At 33.0% G+C, this 20,744-nt stretch overlaps 1 protein-coding gene across 4 annotated transcripts in view; it reads right to left on the bottom strand.

The window, feature by feature from the left end:
- Positions 1-20,744, bottom strand: part of HECTD1 (HECT domain E3 ubiquitin protein ligase 1) — an 88,465-nt gene that overhangs the window by 18,243 nt on the left and 49,478 nt on the right. For 2 of the 4 annotated variants that reach the window (XM_079906435.1, XM_079906436.1), the window contains exons 15-26: positions 20,667-20,743; positions 17,019-17,153; positions 16,295-16,441; positions 15,122-15,216; positions 13,250-13,355; positions 11,429-11,563; positions 10,729-10,868; positions 10,109-10,432; positions 8,984-9,150; positions 8,713-8,889; positions 4,893-5,729; positions 3,978-4,199 (exon numbers count right to left, since the gene is read on the bottom strand). In XM_079906435.1, coding sequence (XP_079762561.1) covers positions 3,978-4,199; positions 4,893-5,729; positions 8,713-8,889; positions 8,984-9,150; positions 10,109-10,432; positions 10,729-10,868; positions 11,429-11,563; positions 13,250-13,355; positions 15,122-15,216; positions 16,295-16,441; positions 17,019-17,153; positions 20,667-20,743 — 2,562 coding nt within the window. The remainder of the gene's footprint in view (positions 1-3,977; positions 4,200-4,892; positions 5,730-8,712; positions 8,890-8,983; positions 9,151-10,108; positions 10,433-10,728; positions 10,869-11,428; positions 11,564-13,249; positions 13,356-15,121; positions 15,217-16,294; positions 16,442-17,018; positions 17,154-20,666; position 20,744) is intronic. The other 2 variants (XM_079906438.1, XM_079906437.1) reach the window with 1 other exon arrangement.

The raw sequence follows: 20,744 nt of genomic DNA, 5'->3' as shown, positions 1-20,744 counted from the left end.
GACCCTCAACCACTGCGCCACCAGGGAAGCCCCGCGTATTGATTTTATAATACAAAGGTAAAATGCCAAAGGGAGAAGTATAAAGGCCACATCTAGTACTGACACTCTTCTACCACCACACATAAAGGATGAGTAACAATGGTAAATAGTCACAAGCATGGCAGAAAACAACATGGGATAAAGGATGGTCATAAACTAAGTCTGTATCTACAAAATCATTTTTAAAAAGGTCAACAATATGGGGTATGTTAAAAAATAAAAACAATCCTATCATTATTCTCTGCACAAGTCACAGGAAACATAAAACGTGGAAAGTGAACACTGGAATCATTCGCTCTGTCAACAATTATCTGTTGAGTACCTACTATGTGCCACGAATTCCGTTAGCCACCAGGTATATGCAGTTGTAAACAAAATAAACAGGGTCTGAGCCCCCATGGAGTTTACAGGGCAGAGAGGCATTTAAAGGTAAACAAATGAACACATAAATATAAACTGTGAAAGATCTTATGAGGGAAAAAAACAGAATTAAGTCGATCAGAGAGACCTGAGTTTATCTATGTGACTGGGGAGATACTTAATGATAATGACTACTTAAAGATAATATCTATTTACTATGGAATAATGTTAGGTACCATCTTTCATATTATGCAAATTATCTAGCACATAAAAAAGTTCAATAAACTTGAATCCCTTTTGTCTCCCTCCTTCTTAGGATCTCTTCCCTTCACCCTTCAGTAAAGAGAAGGTCAAATTTACATTGCCCCACATCAATGAAGATGCTGAGAAACTGTTCCCCACAGGAACTGAAAACAAAAAGAGGAATAATGGGTCTAAAACAAGGTAAGTTTTTACTGGATCTGGAATTAAAAAAACTTCTATGGATAAGAAGACAGTATAGTAGTATATACTCTATATTCCAAAAAAACATCCAGAAAACAATTTATAATTATTTAGTAGAAACTTGCATTTGTAAATTTCTGAACCAAATATAATTTTTTAAGTCTAATAATTATATAGGACTAAGAATTCAATGCCTTTTACTGTGACTTGCCATTGCTTATGAGACATATTCTGATTTCAGAATATTCACAGCTAAATTGGCAACATTTTTTCCTTAGTGACATAAGATAATCATAATTAACGGCATCTTAAATTTGACAAAATATATTACCCCTAACATACGTAAAGTGCCATCCTGCAATTTAGGCAGTGGTTCTCATGAACATGATGTGGTAGTATACAAAATAAATCAATTCCACTTTTTGGTTTATTTTTAAAGGAAAAAAAATATATATGTATATATAAATTCCACCTCCTATATGTTACAATTCACTGAAGTCAGAGGTTTGTTTAACTCATCTTCCCTTTTTTTATCAGAGTGTAAGAATATTATATATACATATATTTTCAAAAAGCTCCTTATTTTATATATTTGACCATATTACAGAATCAAATCATTTCCCTCAAAGTTTGCATATATAGAAATTATTTTATAAGGCAGATGTTACTCTGATCCTTCATACAGCAGCACTCAAAGAGTCCTCCAGTTTTAGAAATGTAGAAAAGGAAATTTTAACCACCAAAGAATAATTTTTAAAAGGCAACCAGTAGCCCTAACTCTTCAATATTCTTTCCCACTAGCATACCCACAACTTTCTTAACCTTCACATGATTTAGAACTAAAGCTTAAAGTTAACATATTAACAGGGAGAAGCAGAAGGCCTCCATGAGAAAAACGAAAGTAGAAAAGTTTATTCAGTGAATTTACAATACTTTGGTGTAACAATCATCATCATTTTACCATATACATATTTAATAGCTAAAGTAGAAACAGAGAGATGTAATACTTTTCCTAAAACCATACAACATCAGATGCAATTCCTGGCTTGGAATAGGAGAGGCCAGTCTCAGAAAAGAAGAGGAAAACATATTAAAATGATGTATACATAAAATAGTACTTAAAATATATCTTCACATAAATTTTCTTTTATTTTAAATTAACGAAAGTAATTTTGAAAAAAGAACAGGTGATCAAGGATGTATGATAAAAGGTATTCTAAAACAATAGGAATTTACCCTAAGGAAATACACAAAAATACAATTCAAGGATGCTCATTCATAACAGTGTTGATGGTACTGAAAAGCTGTAGCTTAAATATCCAAAATGGGGGATTTATTAAATAACGATCATACAAACAGAGGAATATTTGGCAGCCATTTCATATGTTGTAGAAACTCATCGAACAATATGAAAATATTTCACAATGTACTGAGTGAAAAGAGCTTTCTGCAAAGGACAGAATCCCTTTTTGTTTAAAAAAACAAAAACCAGAAGAACATATATATCAAATGATATGTATTAAATGACAACAGTGGTTGTCTCTGGAAGGTATGAACTAGATGATTTTATCTGCTTCTATATTTCCTTTCTATAAAAAGTTTTACTTTTCTAATAAGATAAAATAAGATGATCAAAAACATATATTTTAATTGAATCAAACGGTTTTATCACTGACTACATACCATGGAAGCTATAATAATGTATAAAACCCCTAAGCAAAATTAATTCATCTGAAAAAAATTCAAATGTTACCTAAATAAAGAATAATTCCCAAAAGACTTTGGTAATAGTTGTGATATTGTGATTTACAATAAAATAAATTTGGTCTTCGCCTCTGTTCTAGGCACTGAGTTCCTAAAACTCCTGGAATTTCCTAAGAGATAAGAGCAATAGAGGTGTCTTTTGTTATTCATAACCAGAGTTGGTTTGATGAGACTTTTAAAAAGCCCTAAGGTAATCTAGGGATGGAACTGGTTGTTAGTGGAACCAACCACAAGTAGAGGGTTGGAACTTTCATCCCACCCCTTAGACCTCTGAGGAGAGGAGCTGGAGGTTGAGTCACCAATGGCCAATAATTTAATTAATGGTGCCTAAATCATGAAGCCTCAAAAAAAACCCCAAAAGGCTGGGGTTCAGAAAGCTTCCAGGTTGGTGGACATGAACACACTGACAGACCAGGAGGGTCCCTAAACTCCATGGGGACAGAAGTTCCTGTGCTTGGGACCCTTCCAGACTTCACCCTATGCATCTCTTCCACCTGGCTGTTCTGAGTTATATCTCTCTCTCTTTTTTTTTTTTTTTTTGGCCGAACCACGCGGCTTGTGGGATCTTCGTTCCCCAACCAGGGATCGAACCCCGGGCCTCAGCAGTGGAAGCACAGAGTCCTAACCACTGGACCGCAAGGGAATTCCCTATATATCCTTTTTATAATAAACCAGTAACCCAGTAAATAAAATGTTTTCCTGAGTCCTGTGAGCCACTCTAGCAAATTAATCCAACCCAAAGATGGAATCATGGAAACTTCCAATTTATAGCCAGTCAGTCAGAAGCACAGATGACAATCTGGACTTGTGATTAGTGTTGTGGAACTAAGACTTTAACCTGCGGGATCTGATACTATCTCCAGGTAGGTAGGTAGTGTCAGAATTGAGTTAAATTTTAAGACATTGAGCTGATGTGGGAAAAGTTCACACACATCTGGTGCTAACGACGTGCCAGAAGTGAAGCATTCTATGAGTATTAAAAGTACAGGAGACACACAGGAGAGTTTTTCCTCTTACATTACAACATACAGGAACTATCAATTTACAAAGCTTATTAATCTATCACACTCTTTCTTCTCTGATAAAGGTATCAAATATCTCTGTTATTATGGTTCTTCTAATAAAACTTCACTAGTGACAAAAGGCAAAAAAAGGATGACACACAAAAAGTTCCTAGACGTCTTTTACAATCAGATAATTTCTTAACAGTCCTGCATATCACTGTGAGTTTTTTCATCATATATGAAGCTGCCACATTTGTAAGAAGAGAGAATTATCCTTTTCTAATCAAAGGTTAAAAATAACCAAGGAGAAAAAGGTAATAAAAGCGTCGCTATACAAATATCTAAATATTGTAAACTATAACTTACCATATAAGGAATATTCTGCTTCCTGACCTGTGTCACTCTCACTGGAGGTGGATGTGAGGCTGGTGGTCAAGGTATTACTTAATGACTGACCAACTGATAAAGCTGTTGTTGCTGTAGCTACATTGCTGCTGCTAGTGACACTGGATGTTGACATAGTCACTGTTGATGTGGTACCAGGTGTGGTCAAATTAGGGAAACTCTGAGCACCCATAAGAGGAGAAGCTAAAGATAAAAATGAAGCAAATTAGTACAAAAAGGGAGGATTATATAAACCTTAGAAAAACTACGTTGTATATTTAGGAAAAAGAATGAGGTCATGAAACACCAATTATTAAAAGGCTGAAAAGCAACAACTTTGGGAACCCAACTGAAATCCAACTAAAAATTCTTATTTTTTTTATAGCATTATTGTTTTTCAAAATGTTAAGCCTAGCTTTTTAAATAAGTGAAACAGGCAATGAAATAACTCCCAATGTTATTTTCCAAGGGAATTACTTTGACCCACTGGTAGCTTTAATTAGAATTAAAAACTTTCAGAAGCTAATATCAATTCAGGACCTAAGTAAAAGCTATGCCAATATTACGCTCTGATTTCAATTGACTTTGATGATATTTAATAGTCATCTATTTCCTCTTGCAACCATACTTAACAATTTATCACAGAACAGTGAAAAACAGAAGTGTGTTATTATTTAGAATAAGAGGTTCTTTATCACACCTGATCAGAATTCTTAAAATATCACAGTTCTATAGAACTTAACCTCATATTCCTGAAGTGCTAAATTTGACACAGTTGTATCTAACATGGTTAATGATCTAGTTAAAGACTGAAGCCAGAATCCACTTGAACAGATCCTACTTTGCATCCCTCCGAGTGGAAAAAGCATTGGGTTCCATAAGGAAAAGCTCACTTACTTGCTGTGCTCATCACATTCCTCCCCAAAGTATTAGTGTTGTTATCACTGCTGCTTCGGCTTAGATTCATGTTGTTCGTGGCATTAGTCCGTGCTATGTTTGCCACTCTCCTTACAAAACTCTCCAAGCTAGATGTTTCTCTTGAGGACAGGTTAGGAACACTTGCACTAGAGCTCATAGGGGCCCCAGCAGCTAACAAAGAACTCACTGATAGTCTGTTACTTGCTGAAGAGCTAAGGGGCCGTTGTGAAGCTGCTTCTTTATTAGTTAACTCAGATACTGAACTAACATCAGGAGAACTAACACTAACAATTCCCATGGATATTGCACCAGACTCCCCAGGAGCACGAACAGAACTATCAGGGCCTAACTTTCTTTCAGCATTTTCACTTCCCATTTCCGTTGTTAAGGTGCTGGTACTTGCACTGGAAGATGACCCTACTTCTGTTTGAGGGACGTTTTCAGCAGATGAAAGAACAACAATTGGTTCATGGACATCAGCTCCTGAAACTATACTGTGTTCCATTACAATTTCTGATCTCCGTTCCGTTTTGGTCGAACCCAAGCTGATGTCGCTGCTACTGGCCACGCTACACACAGAACTGCTGCTTCCTTTTCTACTTGAGGAGCCTGCAGCAGCAGATGTCTTGTCTGGACAGTTGTTTTTCACCAAGCTGCTCCATGATTGCGTTGTGCCTGAAACAGTGGATGAAACAGGTTTGGGTGATGCCACTGTATCAGGGTCGTACCCTGGTGCAAGCTTGAGGTCAAATTTTCCTTCTGCGCCCATACGGTAAGAGTTTGAGCCACCAGCATCCCAGGTGACATCAATCCAGCCTGGAAAGGGACAGGAGTTTGTGAGACCCAGCAGAAAGCAGATAGGAGCGTGTCAGACAGTAGCTCCACAATATGGGATCAGCTTTTCATCAGTGCTGCACTTCTCTGAATTTCTAGTCATCTAAGGTCTGCTAACTAAAATTAAATCCTTCCTCCTATTTCTCTTATTTCTGAACTGTTTGTTCTGGTGATGCTTAATGTAAGGGTCATGTTTACATCTATTGGGGTATCTTTTAAGGGGAAGAACTGTTAAAAATTGTAAAAAGACTGATAAAAATGGTAAAATGTTACAACTTCAAGTATAGATGAAATCTAAGTAAAAGCTTTTTCAGTTGCTAAATATGATTATGTGGTCAAATGTTATTTATAGAAAAAAGTGCTAGCTTAACCATTAATTTCTAAGTTTGGGCTAAATCCTATAATTGACAGACAAAATATTCATATATCACTGTAGAAATTCTAGGTCACTATAGTTCAAATAACACTAAGTTAGCATTTCGGTTGTGTTCTCAAAGTTCAGTGGTTATTTGGTTCTCTTATGATTAAGTTTAATAAATTAGAATAAGCGCAGAAAATTCTAAAACCAAAATTTTAAAAGTATGCTAGGCTCTTTTATTAGATAGAACCTATGTGATAAAGCTAATAACGTGAAAAGAACGAGAATAACAATATTAAATCTATGTTTACTTATGCTTGGAAAATGATACTTATTCTTTTTAAAAATGGTAATTAACTTCCAAAAACAAAACAAATTGCCTATTAGAAAATTAATAGAAATTTTACAATCTTATTTTAGTGCTATAAGCTAACTACTTCAGAGGAAAAAAAACACATAAAAATATTTATTTTTGTAAAGTGCTAAGTCTTTATAAAGTTTAAATAAAAGTACTTTACCCATACACACACATACTCCCGTGCATGCGCACACGCACGCACACACATGCCCAGTTCATATAAGTGTACGATGAGGCTCAGAGGGGTTTAAGTAATACTGAATTACCTGTGGGCATTATCTGCATACAAGTTGTTTGAGAGGAAACTGACTGCCCCAAATCTACATAATCTAGTTTAGATGACATTTCAATTGCCTCAATTTATTCTGTATGCTGAAATAACCTCTGAAGAACCAACATTTAACTATCTCTTCTGCAACATGGAAAAGCGTGAGAAAAGGAAAAGTTCAAAAACATATCCCAATCCCAAATAAAAATTACACTTGTATTGTATTAACTGGTTCCAAAATATACTGATAACTTATTTCATAGTACTTATCAAAATCTGTAACTGTAAATTTATCTGTTTTACCCAGAAAGCAGGGGGTCATACTTTTTTGTTGACCATTGTGTATCTGAAGTCTAACGAAGTACCTTTACATAGTAGGCACTCATATTTGTGGAATAAATTAAAAAATGGGTATTCCTACCAACACAAAGATTCTTTAGAAAGGAAAGAGCTTTAATTGATATAGCACAGAAAAATAACTCAGAACTGTAAACCATTCATATTATGCTTGAGCATGTGTTTAAACTGATCACTCAGAAAGGGTACATACACACTATCCATAAGTGTAAAGATACAAAACTCTGAACTCCTCTTATACTCAAAAGATAGATAAAAAGATAGAATTAGTAATAACTAGCCATTATTAGAAATGGTTAGCTTAAGTATTTGAAAGCTAAGAACCCTCTATGGCATAAGGGTTTTAAGGTATGACTTCGTTACATTTGTCAAATCAGTAAAATAAGCCTTTCTTACATGCTAAATTCTGAAATTAAGATTCCAGTTGCTTCACTTGACTCCCGCGCAAGAAAAATACGCTGTATTCACATATCTCTAACTAGCTCACACACTTAAAAGTCAAATAATTTAGGGGGAATAGACTGTTAACTAAGTATCATTAAGATGCCTAAAAACAAGAATATTGGAAATTTCTGAGTTGAATGGGACTATTATTATTCAGCTATTATTTTTTTTTAATGAATTTTGGCAGCTACGTACATGCTCACTCACTATAAACCTGCTATCATGACAGTGATCTGCAATTAGGGTATGACTATACAGAAATGCATTTAGTAACGTGATTTAAGGAACAGAATCTTAAGCGTAATAAAACCAAAAATAGTTTAAGTAAATAAATGCCTTTATCACATAGTTAAGATATCAAATGTTAGTCATTCTCCTAAGCATTGTCACTTTTATTATGTCTCTTTCAGGTGTAAGTTGAGAATATAAACATTTTACTCTTCTTTTTTTTTTAATGCTAGGCAAAATTCATAAGAACCCACTACTGGTTAGGCAAATTATCCACTAATAAGTGAGTCTTTTAAGTTATAAAAAAAAAAACTAGCCACTATAGTTGCTTCTGGGAGTTAAAAGCAATTTAAGTGGGTATGGACTTCTTTAAAATCTACAGATCAAAAGTTAAAAATGAACTTGATTTTAAACAATAACCCCTACCCCAAGGAAAAACTGGTAGACTGTGAAACACTGTGAAATATCTTATAGTTAACTAATAAATGAAAAGTCTACAATTTTTGTTCGATGCTTTACTGAGAAATATTTAACTATAAATGTTAATGCTTTTTCTTCTATGTGACTCATAATTGAACAAAAAATTCTGCCCTGATTCTTGTCAAGCCAACAATATAAAGAAAAGCATAAGAAATTAAGATAAAAATCAATGGAAACTTATGAATAATAAAACAGCAGAAAATGTGTCTTTAGGGTATTCACCTTATACTAGCTTATTAATTACTTCAAAATATTAGCAATAAGTTTTGAGTCAAAACCTAAGAATTAAAAATTTTTCCTATTTCTAAATAAATGATTTTTCCCATTTTTAACATAAAACCAATAAATCAGTTCTTCTACTTAGTCCTGGAACATTTAGTCAATTTATAAATTACCCCAAAGTAACTAAAGAAAAATATTTTGTTATTTAAATACTCGATTTCTACACTACAAATGCTAAGCACCTACTCACCATTATGCAGTTCTCCTGTGACGGTGCCTTCTCCCTGTGGGCTGCCATCCTGATCCCGCCATTTCCAATCAAGGCCTCTGATCACACGAGCCCCTGGAACCATGTACTTCAGTACCTGGGAGCGTACTAGACGTCTCTGTCTTCTAAGGTTAGCTTCTGCTTCCTTAGCTGCTTTTCCTGTAAGGTAGAAATTAGAGAAATATAAACAAAGTCGCTTTTTATAAATATAATTGTTTTAGTAAGTTAGAAAAACCTACTCTCATCTCTTTACCTAGCTGATCTTCACATACTCCATTTACAGTGCCATAAAGTTCAAATCCAGATAGTGAGAGATAATGGGTTTGGCCACTAGCATTCTTCCCCATCTGTTTAATTCTCACATGTCGCCACCCTTGTTTCTCATCCTTCGGTGGATCAAGAGGCCAGGTGGCTGTTGACCTGTGAATGTATTAGGGAAAATATTATGTAATGTTTTAAACATATGAAAAAGATGTTTAAGGTGGTGAAGATTTTGTTACATAATAGAAAACTATATGAAAAGTAAACTAACTTTCATGTTCAGTCAACGGTTTGTTACACAAGAATCAAGAAATCAAAGGAGAAAAATAGCAGTAAAGAAAATAAATTAAAAATGAAATGTGTAAATGTATATTATTAATTTGACTCATAACACTAAATGACTTATGAATAATAAAATACAAAGAAACAAGACCAGAAATTTTATAACAATGTTTTTATGATGAAAAACATTTTTAAATTTTTGCAAAATTTTAAATGATATACTAAAATATTAACTTTAAAGCTTGAAAATATTACCTATTAATCATGTTAAGAAGCTCCTTCCATACTACATCACATACAGAAAAGTAATTTAACTCTACACTCTACTCCTCAAAATGTGCCACAATGTACAATTAAACTTTATTAGAACTAAATTTTTTAGAAATATAATGCTGACTTTTTGTCCTTAAAAAAATATATATGATCAATATATAAAATTTAGGAAAACAGATACATAAAATAAGAAAAATCAATAGTCACTGTTAATTTGTCAAACATTCACATATACTATGTGAATAAATGGAGAGTTTAGTAAAAGTTAACTCCATTTTTTTTGGTTTTTATCAGTGTGCTATATATACACACATACAGCTATGTATCAACTTCTTTTTAAATAAGTAAGCTCAGCTTCTACTAATGTTTAAAGCATTTGATGGTTTTGACAAAGTCAGTATTTCAAAATTTTAATACCTAAATGACAGTATCAAGTGATATTTTTAGAAAGAAAATCTTGTTTCAGTATCTTACAAAAACGAGAGCTCTAGGAGGATACAGTTCTAAAAATAAACAAAGCTCTTTACTGAGTTTTCCAATTTACAAAGACTCCTCAACTAACCCTGGTTCATTGAGACTGCAGTCATCAACATGGGTATACAAAGAAGTCCAGTTCTGTCCATCTTTGGATACCTGGAAAACCCAATTTCTCAGTGCAGACCTTCCATAACCACGAGCATGACGAAGTGTATATGCTGATGGTACCACCCAGAGACCCAGATCTATGGCAAACCAGGCATTCTTATCATCATTGCTATGACAATTTAAAGCTGAATTGTCACGACTTAATATGTCTTCTAAGCGGCCATAAGGTAGATTTCTTCCTTCTGATGATGTTACTACTACAAGTCCATAAGCAGCTGGATTAACCCATTCATATGCAGTTCTACACAAAAACAAAGAAAATACTCTTAAGCAGTGTTAACAGTTAATACTATTAAAATAACTGCATTTGCTCAGACTAGCTTTTATCCACATAAAATTATATTAATTAAGAAAAATTCTACATTTAACAATTTAGGTATTTTTTTCTTCATAAAAAGTAATTTGGATGGTCTTAAATTTAACCTAAAAGACGAAATTCCTAAAACTGCAGGATACTCAGAGTGGTTAATTTTATTCTACTACCTAGAATTCTTTTTCCAGGTGAATGTTTTCAACCTACATTAAATAATGACTTACTTGGCATTTGTCCCAATCCAGTAAATGATTCCATTTTCATCAAAATCATGCTGGTGCCGAAATATAAAATTTTGGCCTTCTCTTAATTTTCGAACAAAAACAAATGAAGATCGGTCAAAATCATACCACTGCTTTGCTACCTAACCAAAGAAAATATGGAAGACACCTTAATTATGATATTTTGAAATGCAGTGCCCATTTGGTTCCTATCCCTTTAATGTGAATTATTTTATAATCAATATTCACTTAAGAATATTTGAAAAAGGAAAAAAACCCAGAAAATTCCATAATCATAGCACCCCACTATTAATATCAGAGAGTATTTCTTTAGTCTATTATTTCAATAGATAGAATAAAACAAAGTCTTGATCAAACTTTACAAAAACATTTTTCTCCTATCCGTCTGTATATATTATGATAGCTATATAATATTCAAATTAATGGAAGTAATTACCAACTTGATATTCCTTTATTTGATTAGCATTAAGGTTTTGTTCACTATTTGAGTATTAAAAATAACTATAATAGACATCTTTATGAAGAAACCATTTAGAGTGTATAAAGATTATTTTCTAAAATGGAATTACTAGGTCAAACTCTATTACTGTAACTCTGGAAAAATACTTCCCAAACCACTTTTCTAAAGGCCTAAACCAGAGCAAAGAATGCTTATTTCACCATTCCCTTGCCAGAAACTCACCATTTTTAAGAGATACTGTTCTAGAGATTCAACTGTAGCTAAGGGCTCCATCTTCAACATCCTGCCGGTCCTGTCTATCAATGCAGTTTCACCAGGTGCACGTTCCAACCGAAATCTTAATCTTCTTGTAAGTATCTACACAGAAATGATCAAAATGCTTCAGAAAATATTCTGTTTTCTTAGAATTTTGAAAATGAAAAATGTTACATAACACAGCAATTGAGATTTATAAAGTATAACATAAAGGAAGGATCAATGTCTGTTTTCTATTAAATGTTTTTTTTTTAAAAGAGGTCCACTGAATAATATTTTCAAGAAAGAAACAAAGAAATTTACTTAGAATTTCTAAACAACTTCAAACATACATGGTTTAAATAAAATTATTCTGAAACACTTAATAGAAATATTACAACCCCTAACTGATAACTTGCAATTTTCCAAGTAAGTTATAAAAAGTAGCTAATTAACTTATGCTTTTAAAGCTAGAATATATTAAATAATCTATGGCTAATAAACTTAAAAAAATGCAAGATAGCTTCCAATCCAATATGCTTTAGTAAATAAAACAAGTATGTGCTTCATTTCTGTATAAATCTTAACTAATTCCTTTAGACACATAATTAAATATTTACATGTACATTTGGAAAGCATTTCAGACTGCAAAATTACCAGGGGGCATATTCCCAGCCTTCCTATCTTTGTATCTTGCACAGTCTCCTAAAATGAGATACGTATAATAAAGAGATGTTGGTGCTCCTAGGACTGTAAAAGTATAAGCAGGGGAATTTCCAGTCTTTGAGACCTATTTCTACCTCATTCATCTATCAAGGATAAAACCTTTAAAAGGGTAGACCAAAAAATCCCCTTGTTCCTCTATATTATTCTGTCTGAAGTAAAGCACAAAGTAGACCTCTACATCTTGTTTAATATATACATCATGTCAGATATACTAATTATACTGTAACTCTATGAACAAGCTTTCTAGTCTGGGAGTCTAGTTGGCTTTGGTAACACTAATGGGTTCTTGGAGGTATCGTAAGTTTTTTGCCTTGAGTAGGCACTGTTATTGCAAATAGTTTTAGTCACTTATTAAAGGCCATATTTAAAAGAAACTATTTGATACAGTGGAATGCAGGATAGATCAAATAAAGGCAAGATTCAAGGCCAAAGAACATGCTAGAAAATACCAAAGTAACCTACAGAAGATGTGATAAAGATCTGTTTTGGAATATTAGCAGTAAGAATTATTTGTTTTGTCTGTTAATATCTGGATACTAGATGCTAACAAAAGAATAATTTAATGAATTAATAAGAATGTCAACCAAGTGACACTCAGGAAGAAAACAGGTTTTTTATAAAACCATGTGATAATGACAGATTTCAAAAATCAATAGAAATAGCTAAGGAAGGCCATCTGGTTCTAAACAATGACAGACAGAAAGCAAGGAAAAAAACCTGTGCCTAAAATATTTTCACATTTTCTCATATGTTGAGATACACTCAGAGACGAAGGGACTTAACTCATAATTCTAGAACAGAAGGACTCTCTTTACTGCTTTCCCACTGATAAGGTGTCTTTCGCCAAATATGACCTACCAAATATGATTTAAAACCTAAAATAAACATTAAAATACCAATACATTCAAGAGTCATTAAAAAGAACAATCAAATGTCATTAAAGGTTAAAGTCTTTAATGATTAAGCACAATCGTTCTTTAATAAAATATAAAAGTTTTTTGGTTTTGTTTTTTTAAAGAAAACTATCTAAGCCTGCTCCTAAATGCATTCAGCAATAACAGCAACTGCATTTTCCATGGTTACCTGGAGGTTATAAGTGGATCCTGGTGTATCATACAAATGGAGAGGTAGACGTTCAATAGATTCTAGTACAGCTATTAACTTTCGGATTAATGCAACAGCTGGTCGACTAGGAAAAAAATAATCGTTAAGAGCTTTTATATAAGTTCATGCTAAAGTTCATAAAGAAACTGTAATAACCAACCTCATATAGACCCCCTACTTTCTTTATTAATGCAAAGAGAAGTTTAATTTTGTATTAGACTACATGAGTAAGCAAAAATAATCTTATAACTCAATTTCTTCACTTAATAAAATATTTCATTTTTCTTATGAAATGTTCATCAACTGCATTCAAAGTAATGTATAATTTGGGCTTCTCTGGTGGTGCAGTGGTTGGGAGTCCGCCTGCCGAGGCAGGGGACGCGGGTTCGTGCCCCGGTCCGGGAAGATCCCACATGCCGCAGAGCGGCTGGGCCTGTGAGCCATGGCCACTGGGCCTGCGCGTCCAGAGCCTGTGCTCCGCAACAGGAGAGGCCACAGCACAGCACTGAGAGGCCCGCGTACCGCAAAAAAAAAAGTAATGTATAATTTAACATGTAATTTATTTTTTAAAGTTTAAACAATTTTATTATATAATATCTGATACATATAAAAGAATATATAAAGCAGCAAAGTTTTGAAAATGACAGTATTGTTGGCAAGGCAACACTGGTATAATATTTCTGGAAAACAACATGACAATTTATATCAAAAACCTTTAAAACATCATCAATAACTCAGTAATACAATTTAAAGGAATTTATGTAAAAAGATGTTTCCACCAAGACACTTACATTTTAGTATTAGTAATAATTTGCAAACAGCCAATATGTTTAATAGACTATTTCAATAAATTATTATATATCCATATAATGTAATATGCACTCATTTAAAATGGTATTTAAAATTAATGGAATTAATTGAATTTTGCTTATTATTTTAAAAATTCAATCACATTCAAAAGTAATAAAATAGTAAAATGCACCTTCATCAACTCATGACCCAGCTTCAACAATTACCTACTAATAGCCAATTGATTTCTATCTATATCCCCACCCATTTCTGTCCTTCCTGTATATTTCAAAGAAAATGCCAGGGGACTTCCCTAGTGGCGCAGTGGTTAAGAATGTGCCTGCCAACGCAGGGTTCAAGTCCTGGTCTGGGAAGATACCACGTGCCACGGAGCAACTAAGCCTGTGCTCGACATCTACTGAGCCTGTGCTCTAGAGCCCATGAGCCACAACTACTGAAGCCCACATACCTAGAGCCCACGCTCCACAACAAGAGAAGCCACTGCAATGAGAAGCCCGTGCACCACAACGAAGAGTAGCCCCCGCTCACTGCAACTACAAAAAGCCCACAGGCAGCAACAAAGACCCAATGCAGCCAAAAATAAAAATAAACAAATTTATAAAAAATTAAAAAAAAAAAGAAAATGCCAAATAACATATCATTTCACCCAGAAATACTCTGGGTATGTACCCCTACAAAAGGATTCTTAAAAAATAAAATAATATCATTGCCACACCTAAAAGGTAATGAACAATTACTACTCAATATCAACAAATATTTAATCAGTGTTCAAATTTCCACTTGTATCTTAAAGATTATCTAATTTAAAATAAAAGGTCAGTTGCATTCACAGCAGACATGTAATCTTCCTTTTATTCCATTAGATTAAAAAATACTTTAAAAATCTTTCCTTTTTTATCTATTTATAATATAAGCTACTTTTGTACTGAATAAAAAAGTTCCTACTTTGTGTATAAACACTATACTAGGCTCTATTTTAAAGGAAAGCTATCAACTTGCAAACACTGCAAACATCAAATTAAAAGAAATTTGGGGATTTACCTTTCATCATCTTCATTTTCACTAAAGGCTGTTTTAAAAACATTTATTCTTTCTACCAGTTGACTACAATCTTGCTTCATATCTAAATCCATGCTCTAAAAAAAAAAAAAAGGAAAAAAAAAGTTTTAGGGCTGTTACTGAAATTTATCAAAACACATTCTGCAAGATGAATATTAATATATTACAAAATTATCAATACAATATAAGTGAAATCATTATTTTCTTTCAATTAAAATTCTTTTCATTATATGACTAGTAGATCATGGCTAATATCTTCAGTGTTCATAATGAAGTGGCAATTATACTCCTTTTCTCAAAGTGTAGTGGTATGCAAGGTAATTTCAGATTATTTATGAACATTTTGCATTTTAACAGTACTATTTACATTAATTAGTATTAGAAAAAATATGACTGGTATATCAAAACAATGATTTCATAGATACTACTAAGTGATGCTATATCAATATAATTTTAATAAATGAGAATACAAATGGTAAAAATAATGAAGGAAACACGAGACACTGCAGTTAAAGTACAATGATTAAGATCAAGAAATTAAAATGGCAAACAGAACTAAAATGGGGAGAAAACCTTCACTTTTCATAATTTATTCTGTTAGAATTTGTTAAAATATAAGTGTGTGTGGGGGTGTATATATATACACACCTTTCATTAAAATAAAGGAAAAAATTTTATCACAATAAAGAGATAGTAATGCAGTCTAAATCGAAGAGAAATATAAGGTTATTAGCAAATACATGTCAAATATTCACATAAACTTCCTAAATTGCCAATGCTCATAAATTAATTTTATGCAAATATTTTAGGTATTTAAAAAGGCCTATAGACTAACTCCATTTTATGTTATGAGGGAATCACAGCAGTGAATAATGTTAAATCTTAGGCTACTACAAGCAAGTGTTTTGTTCAAACAAATCTTGAACAAATTATAATCAGGTAACCAAAAAAATCTAAATAAACTCAATTATTTAATTCAACTGGCTCAAACTAATCATAAAACTTGAAAGGCTGGAAAAATTATAAATGTTAACATTTACTACTCAGTTTTTAATACATCTTGACAAAAACAAAGTAAATCTCGCTCTGTCAAAGTGTAGTTAAAAATATTTTTTTTAACTATATACCTCATTCTGTACTACTTCATAAACTTACATTATTTAAAACAGTAAGAAGCGCTTGCACCAAGCCACTACTGCACATTTCATATGGTGAAATTGTGTTTTCATCCTTCAAAAGTACAATTAGATTTTCTAAAGCTGTCTTCATTAAATCTCTCCAAGTGTTCTCACTCTCAATACACTAAAAGAGACAAAATTTTTTTAAAAGACAATCGAAAAAACAAACAGGTCTTAACATACTTAATTTATCAGAGCATCAATTACCATGAAAATAAAATAGATACTAAATTAGATTAAGAAATTCAAATTATTAATGCGAATTATCTCTACCAGGCCTGGTAAACTCTTTTGTAAAGGGCCGACTGTAAATATTTTAGGCTTCACAGGCCACATCACATATCTTGGTCACACCTATTTAAGTCTGCCATTGTGGCCACTAAATCAGTCACGGACAATATGTAAATAAATGAGCATGGCTGTGAGCAATAAAACTACTATGGACACTGACTTTACACATGCATATAATTTTCAGGTATCATGAAATATTATTCTTACTTTTGATTTGTGTTCAACCATTTAGAAATGTAAAAACCCTTCTTACCTCACAAAACCATAAAAAATTTAGCCCATGGGTGATAATTTTCTGACCCCCTAATCAATACCCAGAATATAAAATTTTATCACAATAAAGCGATAGTAACGCAGGAAAAAAGGAAACCAAGATCACTGTGTGTCATAAAATCTAGAGGCTAACATACTTGTCTATTTGTATGAAGTTCCCAAGATGACTCTAACTGAGTTGCTATGTTTCTGAGTGTTACCACTACTCCACGAGGCATGCTTTCAACAGCTTTAAAGTGGTCATCATACAAATCTCGAGCCATAGTTCGTACCTACCAAAATAAAAATAGTAAATGTGAATCTTTACTACAATGAATAATTTTACCAAATCTTCCTTTTAAATATATACATGCAACCTTTAGAATTAAGATGTTTGTGCCAGTATCAAGTTCCAAAAAATGTTACTACTTCTATTCATATACATCAAGAAGTTCTCACGGTTGAAAAACTACTCTAGCAGATTTTAGCAATGTCAAATCGAAGAACTTATAATTCTAAGTTTTAAACTTTGTATTCATATACCAAATAGGAGCTTATTTCATTTAAATCAAATTAAACCTATAAAAAGGTCACTTCGCTCTTTTTAATAAAAGTAACCTGTTTTATGGTGAACCAATTAGAAAATACAAACAAGCAAAAAAAAAAAAGAAAGAAAGAAAGAAAGAAAATTAAGCCATCTATAATTCCATCAACTGAAGTTGAACCTTTTAACATTCTGGACGTACTTTAGGTTATTATGTCTTTTTTCTATTTATTCACACAAAGTATATATGATGCTCATATATTTATATATTTCATCAAGAGAAAGAATGACTGTATTATCAGTTTGGGTACTAATTACCTCTCATTTAAGTTAAATTAATGTTATTTGAGAGAGAAACCCACACATGTCCAAGGCTTGGGTCTGATGAAATTTAGTATGTAACATTCTTTAAAATATATGCTTAAATAATGTAAATTTAAGATTTATGTGATTTCATTTAAATCATAAGCACAGCTCTAATGTAACAAAAAATTTCACTCCCTAAATGAATTAATAGTACCTTCCCATTCTATTTTAGTATGCCTTTCAGAATTAAAAGGTAAGTTCTGGATATCAGACAACACTGAAGAAAATATTCCTTTATAAACAATATTAAGAAATAAAAATAGGTTAAAACTAATAGTTAAAATTATTTTTACCTAAAATTACTATATGTTGATATATACTACTTTCATATGCAAAAGAGCCACATGATCACTGATTTACTACTGATTTCAAGGATCTGAATCAATAATCATATTTTTTTAAGAAAATGAAACTACAGGACTGAGACTATATCCTCATTGATTTACTTTTCTTTTGTACTGTATAAGTTCAGTTCCCTGGGAGTTAATCTAGATTTGTTGGTTAATACAACACCAAAAAAGGTTTTATTCCAAAAAACTCCTGAGAAAGCTGACCGGTAGCTTTATAAAAATTACAGCTGAGCCTCATTATTTGAGAATTTAATGTTTGTGAAATCAACTAGTCACTAAAATTCATTTGTAATCCACAAATCAATACTTGCAGCACTTTTCACAGTCATTTTTCGGCAAGCACAGTGCAGCAAAAACTTTAAAAATGTGGGCTTCCCTGGTGGCGCAGTGGTTGGGAGTCCGCCTGTCGATGCAGGGGACACGGGTTCGTGCCCGGGTCTGGGAAGATCCCACATGCCGCGGAGCGGCTGGGCCCGTGAATCCGGAGCCTGTGCTCCGCAACGGGAGAGGCCACAACAGTGAGAGGTCCGCGCACCGCAAAAAAAAAAAAAAAAAAAAAACTTTAAAAATGTGACCAGAGCCTCACAGGAACCTAAACCTGTATTTCTCCAAGAAACAATGGTTCAGTATTCATGGCAGCTTTATAGAACATAACTATCATGAAAATGAAAATTGTATTTAGTTCAAATTCCTTTTACCATCTAATGGCTACCTTCAATTGAGATATTTCTTCCTCAAATGCCCTTAAGATATCCTGAATTGGAAAAAAACCTCTGGCTTCACACTCTTTTTTGAAAAACACAGAAGCAATCATGGAATAATATATATAGCTATAGAGGTAATATACATTTATAAATTAAAGAAAGCAAGAGAGAGAGAGAGAAAAAGAAAGCAAGCAAGCAAGCAAGCAAGCAAGCAATTTTCTTTCCTAGGTCTAGCATGTGGAAGTGTGGAATATCTTTGGGATAGCCTAGCAAATTTACAACTGGAAATGAAGACATGAATGAATATATATAATATATATACCATATATATATTATATAATATAGTGCTCCAAATAAAACCCCTTTGACTATTCCTATGGCCAAAGCCACATAAGTACCCCCCTATCCCAATCACCCAAAAGCATTCTTCACATACTATATGAAAAAACTATATCATTATTTTAGGTAAAATAAAAATGTGTCATCAGAAGATACTGAATCTAACTATGAGATTTTATTTTCTCTTTTAAAAATTAAAAAATTCAAGAACAAATGATATAATAAAGATGGACATATAATGGCTTGGGACTTCCCTGGGTCCAGTGGTTAACACCCTGCCCTCCCAATGCAGGGGGCCCGGGTTCGAACCCTGGTCAGGAAACTAGATCCCACATGCTGCGACTAAGAGTTCGCATGCTGCGACTAAGAGTTTGCCTGCCACAACTAACAGTTCGCATGCCACAACTAAGAGTTCCCATGCCTCATCTAAAGAGCCCACATGCTGCAACTGAGGATCCTGCATGCTGCAACTGAAGATCCAGCATGCCACAACCAAGAACTCGCATACAGCAGTGAAGATCCCGAGTGCCACAACTAAGACCTGGCAGAGCTGAATGAATGAATGAATAAATAAATAAATATTATTTTAAAAAAAGAAATATAGAGACATGGATGTAGGAAACAAACGTATGGACACCAAGGGGGGTGGAAAGTGGGGTGGGGTGGGGTAGGATGAACTGGGAGATTGGGACTGACATATATACACTAATATGTATAAAACATAACTAATAAGAAACTGCTGTATAGCACAGGGAACTCTACTTTGCTTCACTGTACAGTAGAAACTAACATAACATTGGAAAACAACTATACCCCAATTTAAAAAAAAAAAGAAAGAGAGAAATATAATGGCTTTATTTTTGAAAAAACCAATGCATAATACATGGATAGAATTTAAAAATTAGTAATATGAGTCAATAACATATTTGCTCCTGGAGTCAGTAACATATTTGCTCCTGTATCTTTTTGAAACAGTGGTTTCATCTGAGATGGCCATTAAACTAAGCATCAAATTATCTGAATCTAGAACCAGGAATTCAAATTGATTCATCACGAAGTATTAAATCAAGACTGTAAATTATAATAATGCATTTTCAATCCCACTACATCACTAAAAATACTATCATTAATCATAATTAAAGCATGAGTTTAAAGTTTCTGTGACATTAATAACACATAATTTTAAAATAATTTAAATTTTATACTTTGTCTCAATTTTGTTTCTATTTTAATGTTGGTGTTTACTTATAGTATAAAAACTGTAAGTTTTTTTTATACTTATAATATAAAAACTATAAGTGTTTACTTATAGTATAAAAACTATACGTAAATGTATACATATTGCAGAAAATAATAAGCACAGAAAGAGGAAAACTAAAAATACATTAGATTAGGGTAGCTTATGTTACATGGCTCAATTTTTTAAATGCCTACGATCTACCCCTGAAGCCTTGCTACATCAGTATAAAAGACAAAAAACAAAGCAAATCCCATAAATAATACCTTTTGCTTAGTTTTTTCTAACTTAGATTTTAGTTTTCTGCCTCTTTTGCCAGTCCAGCCAGTCACAAATTCTGAACC

The sequence above is a fragment of the Stenella coeruleoalba genome (genome assembly GCF_951394435.1).
Source record: "Stenella coeruleoalba genome assembly, chromosome: 2".
Taxonomy (NCBI): Eukaryota; Metazoa; Chordata; class Mammalia; order Artiodactyla; family Delphinidae; genus Stenella; species Stenella coeruleoalba.
Note: the sequence above shows the minus strand (reverse complement) of the source record. Positions and strands in the feature narration are given on the sequence as shown.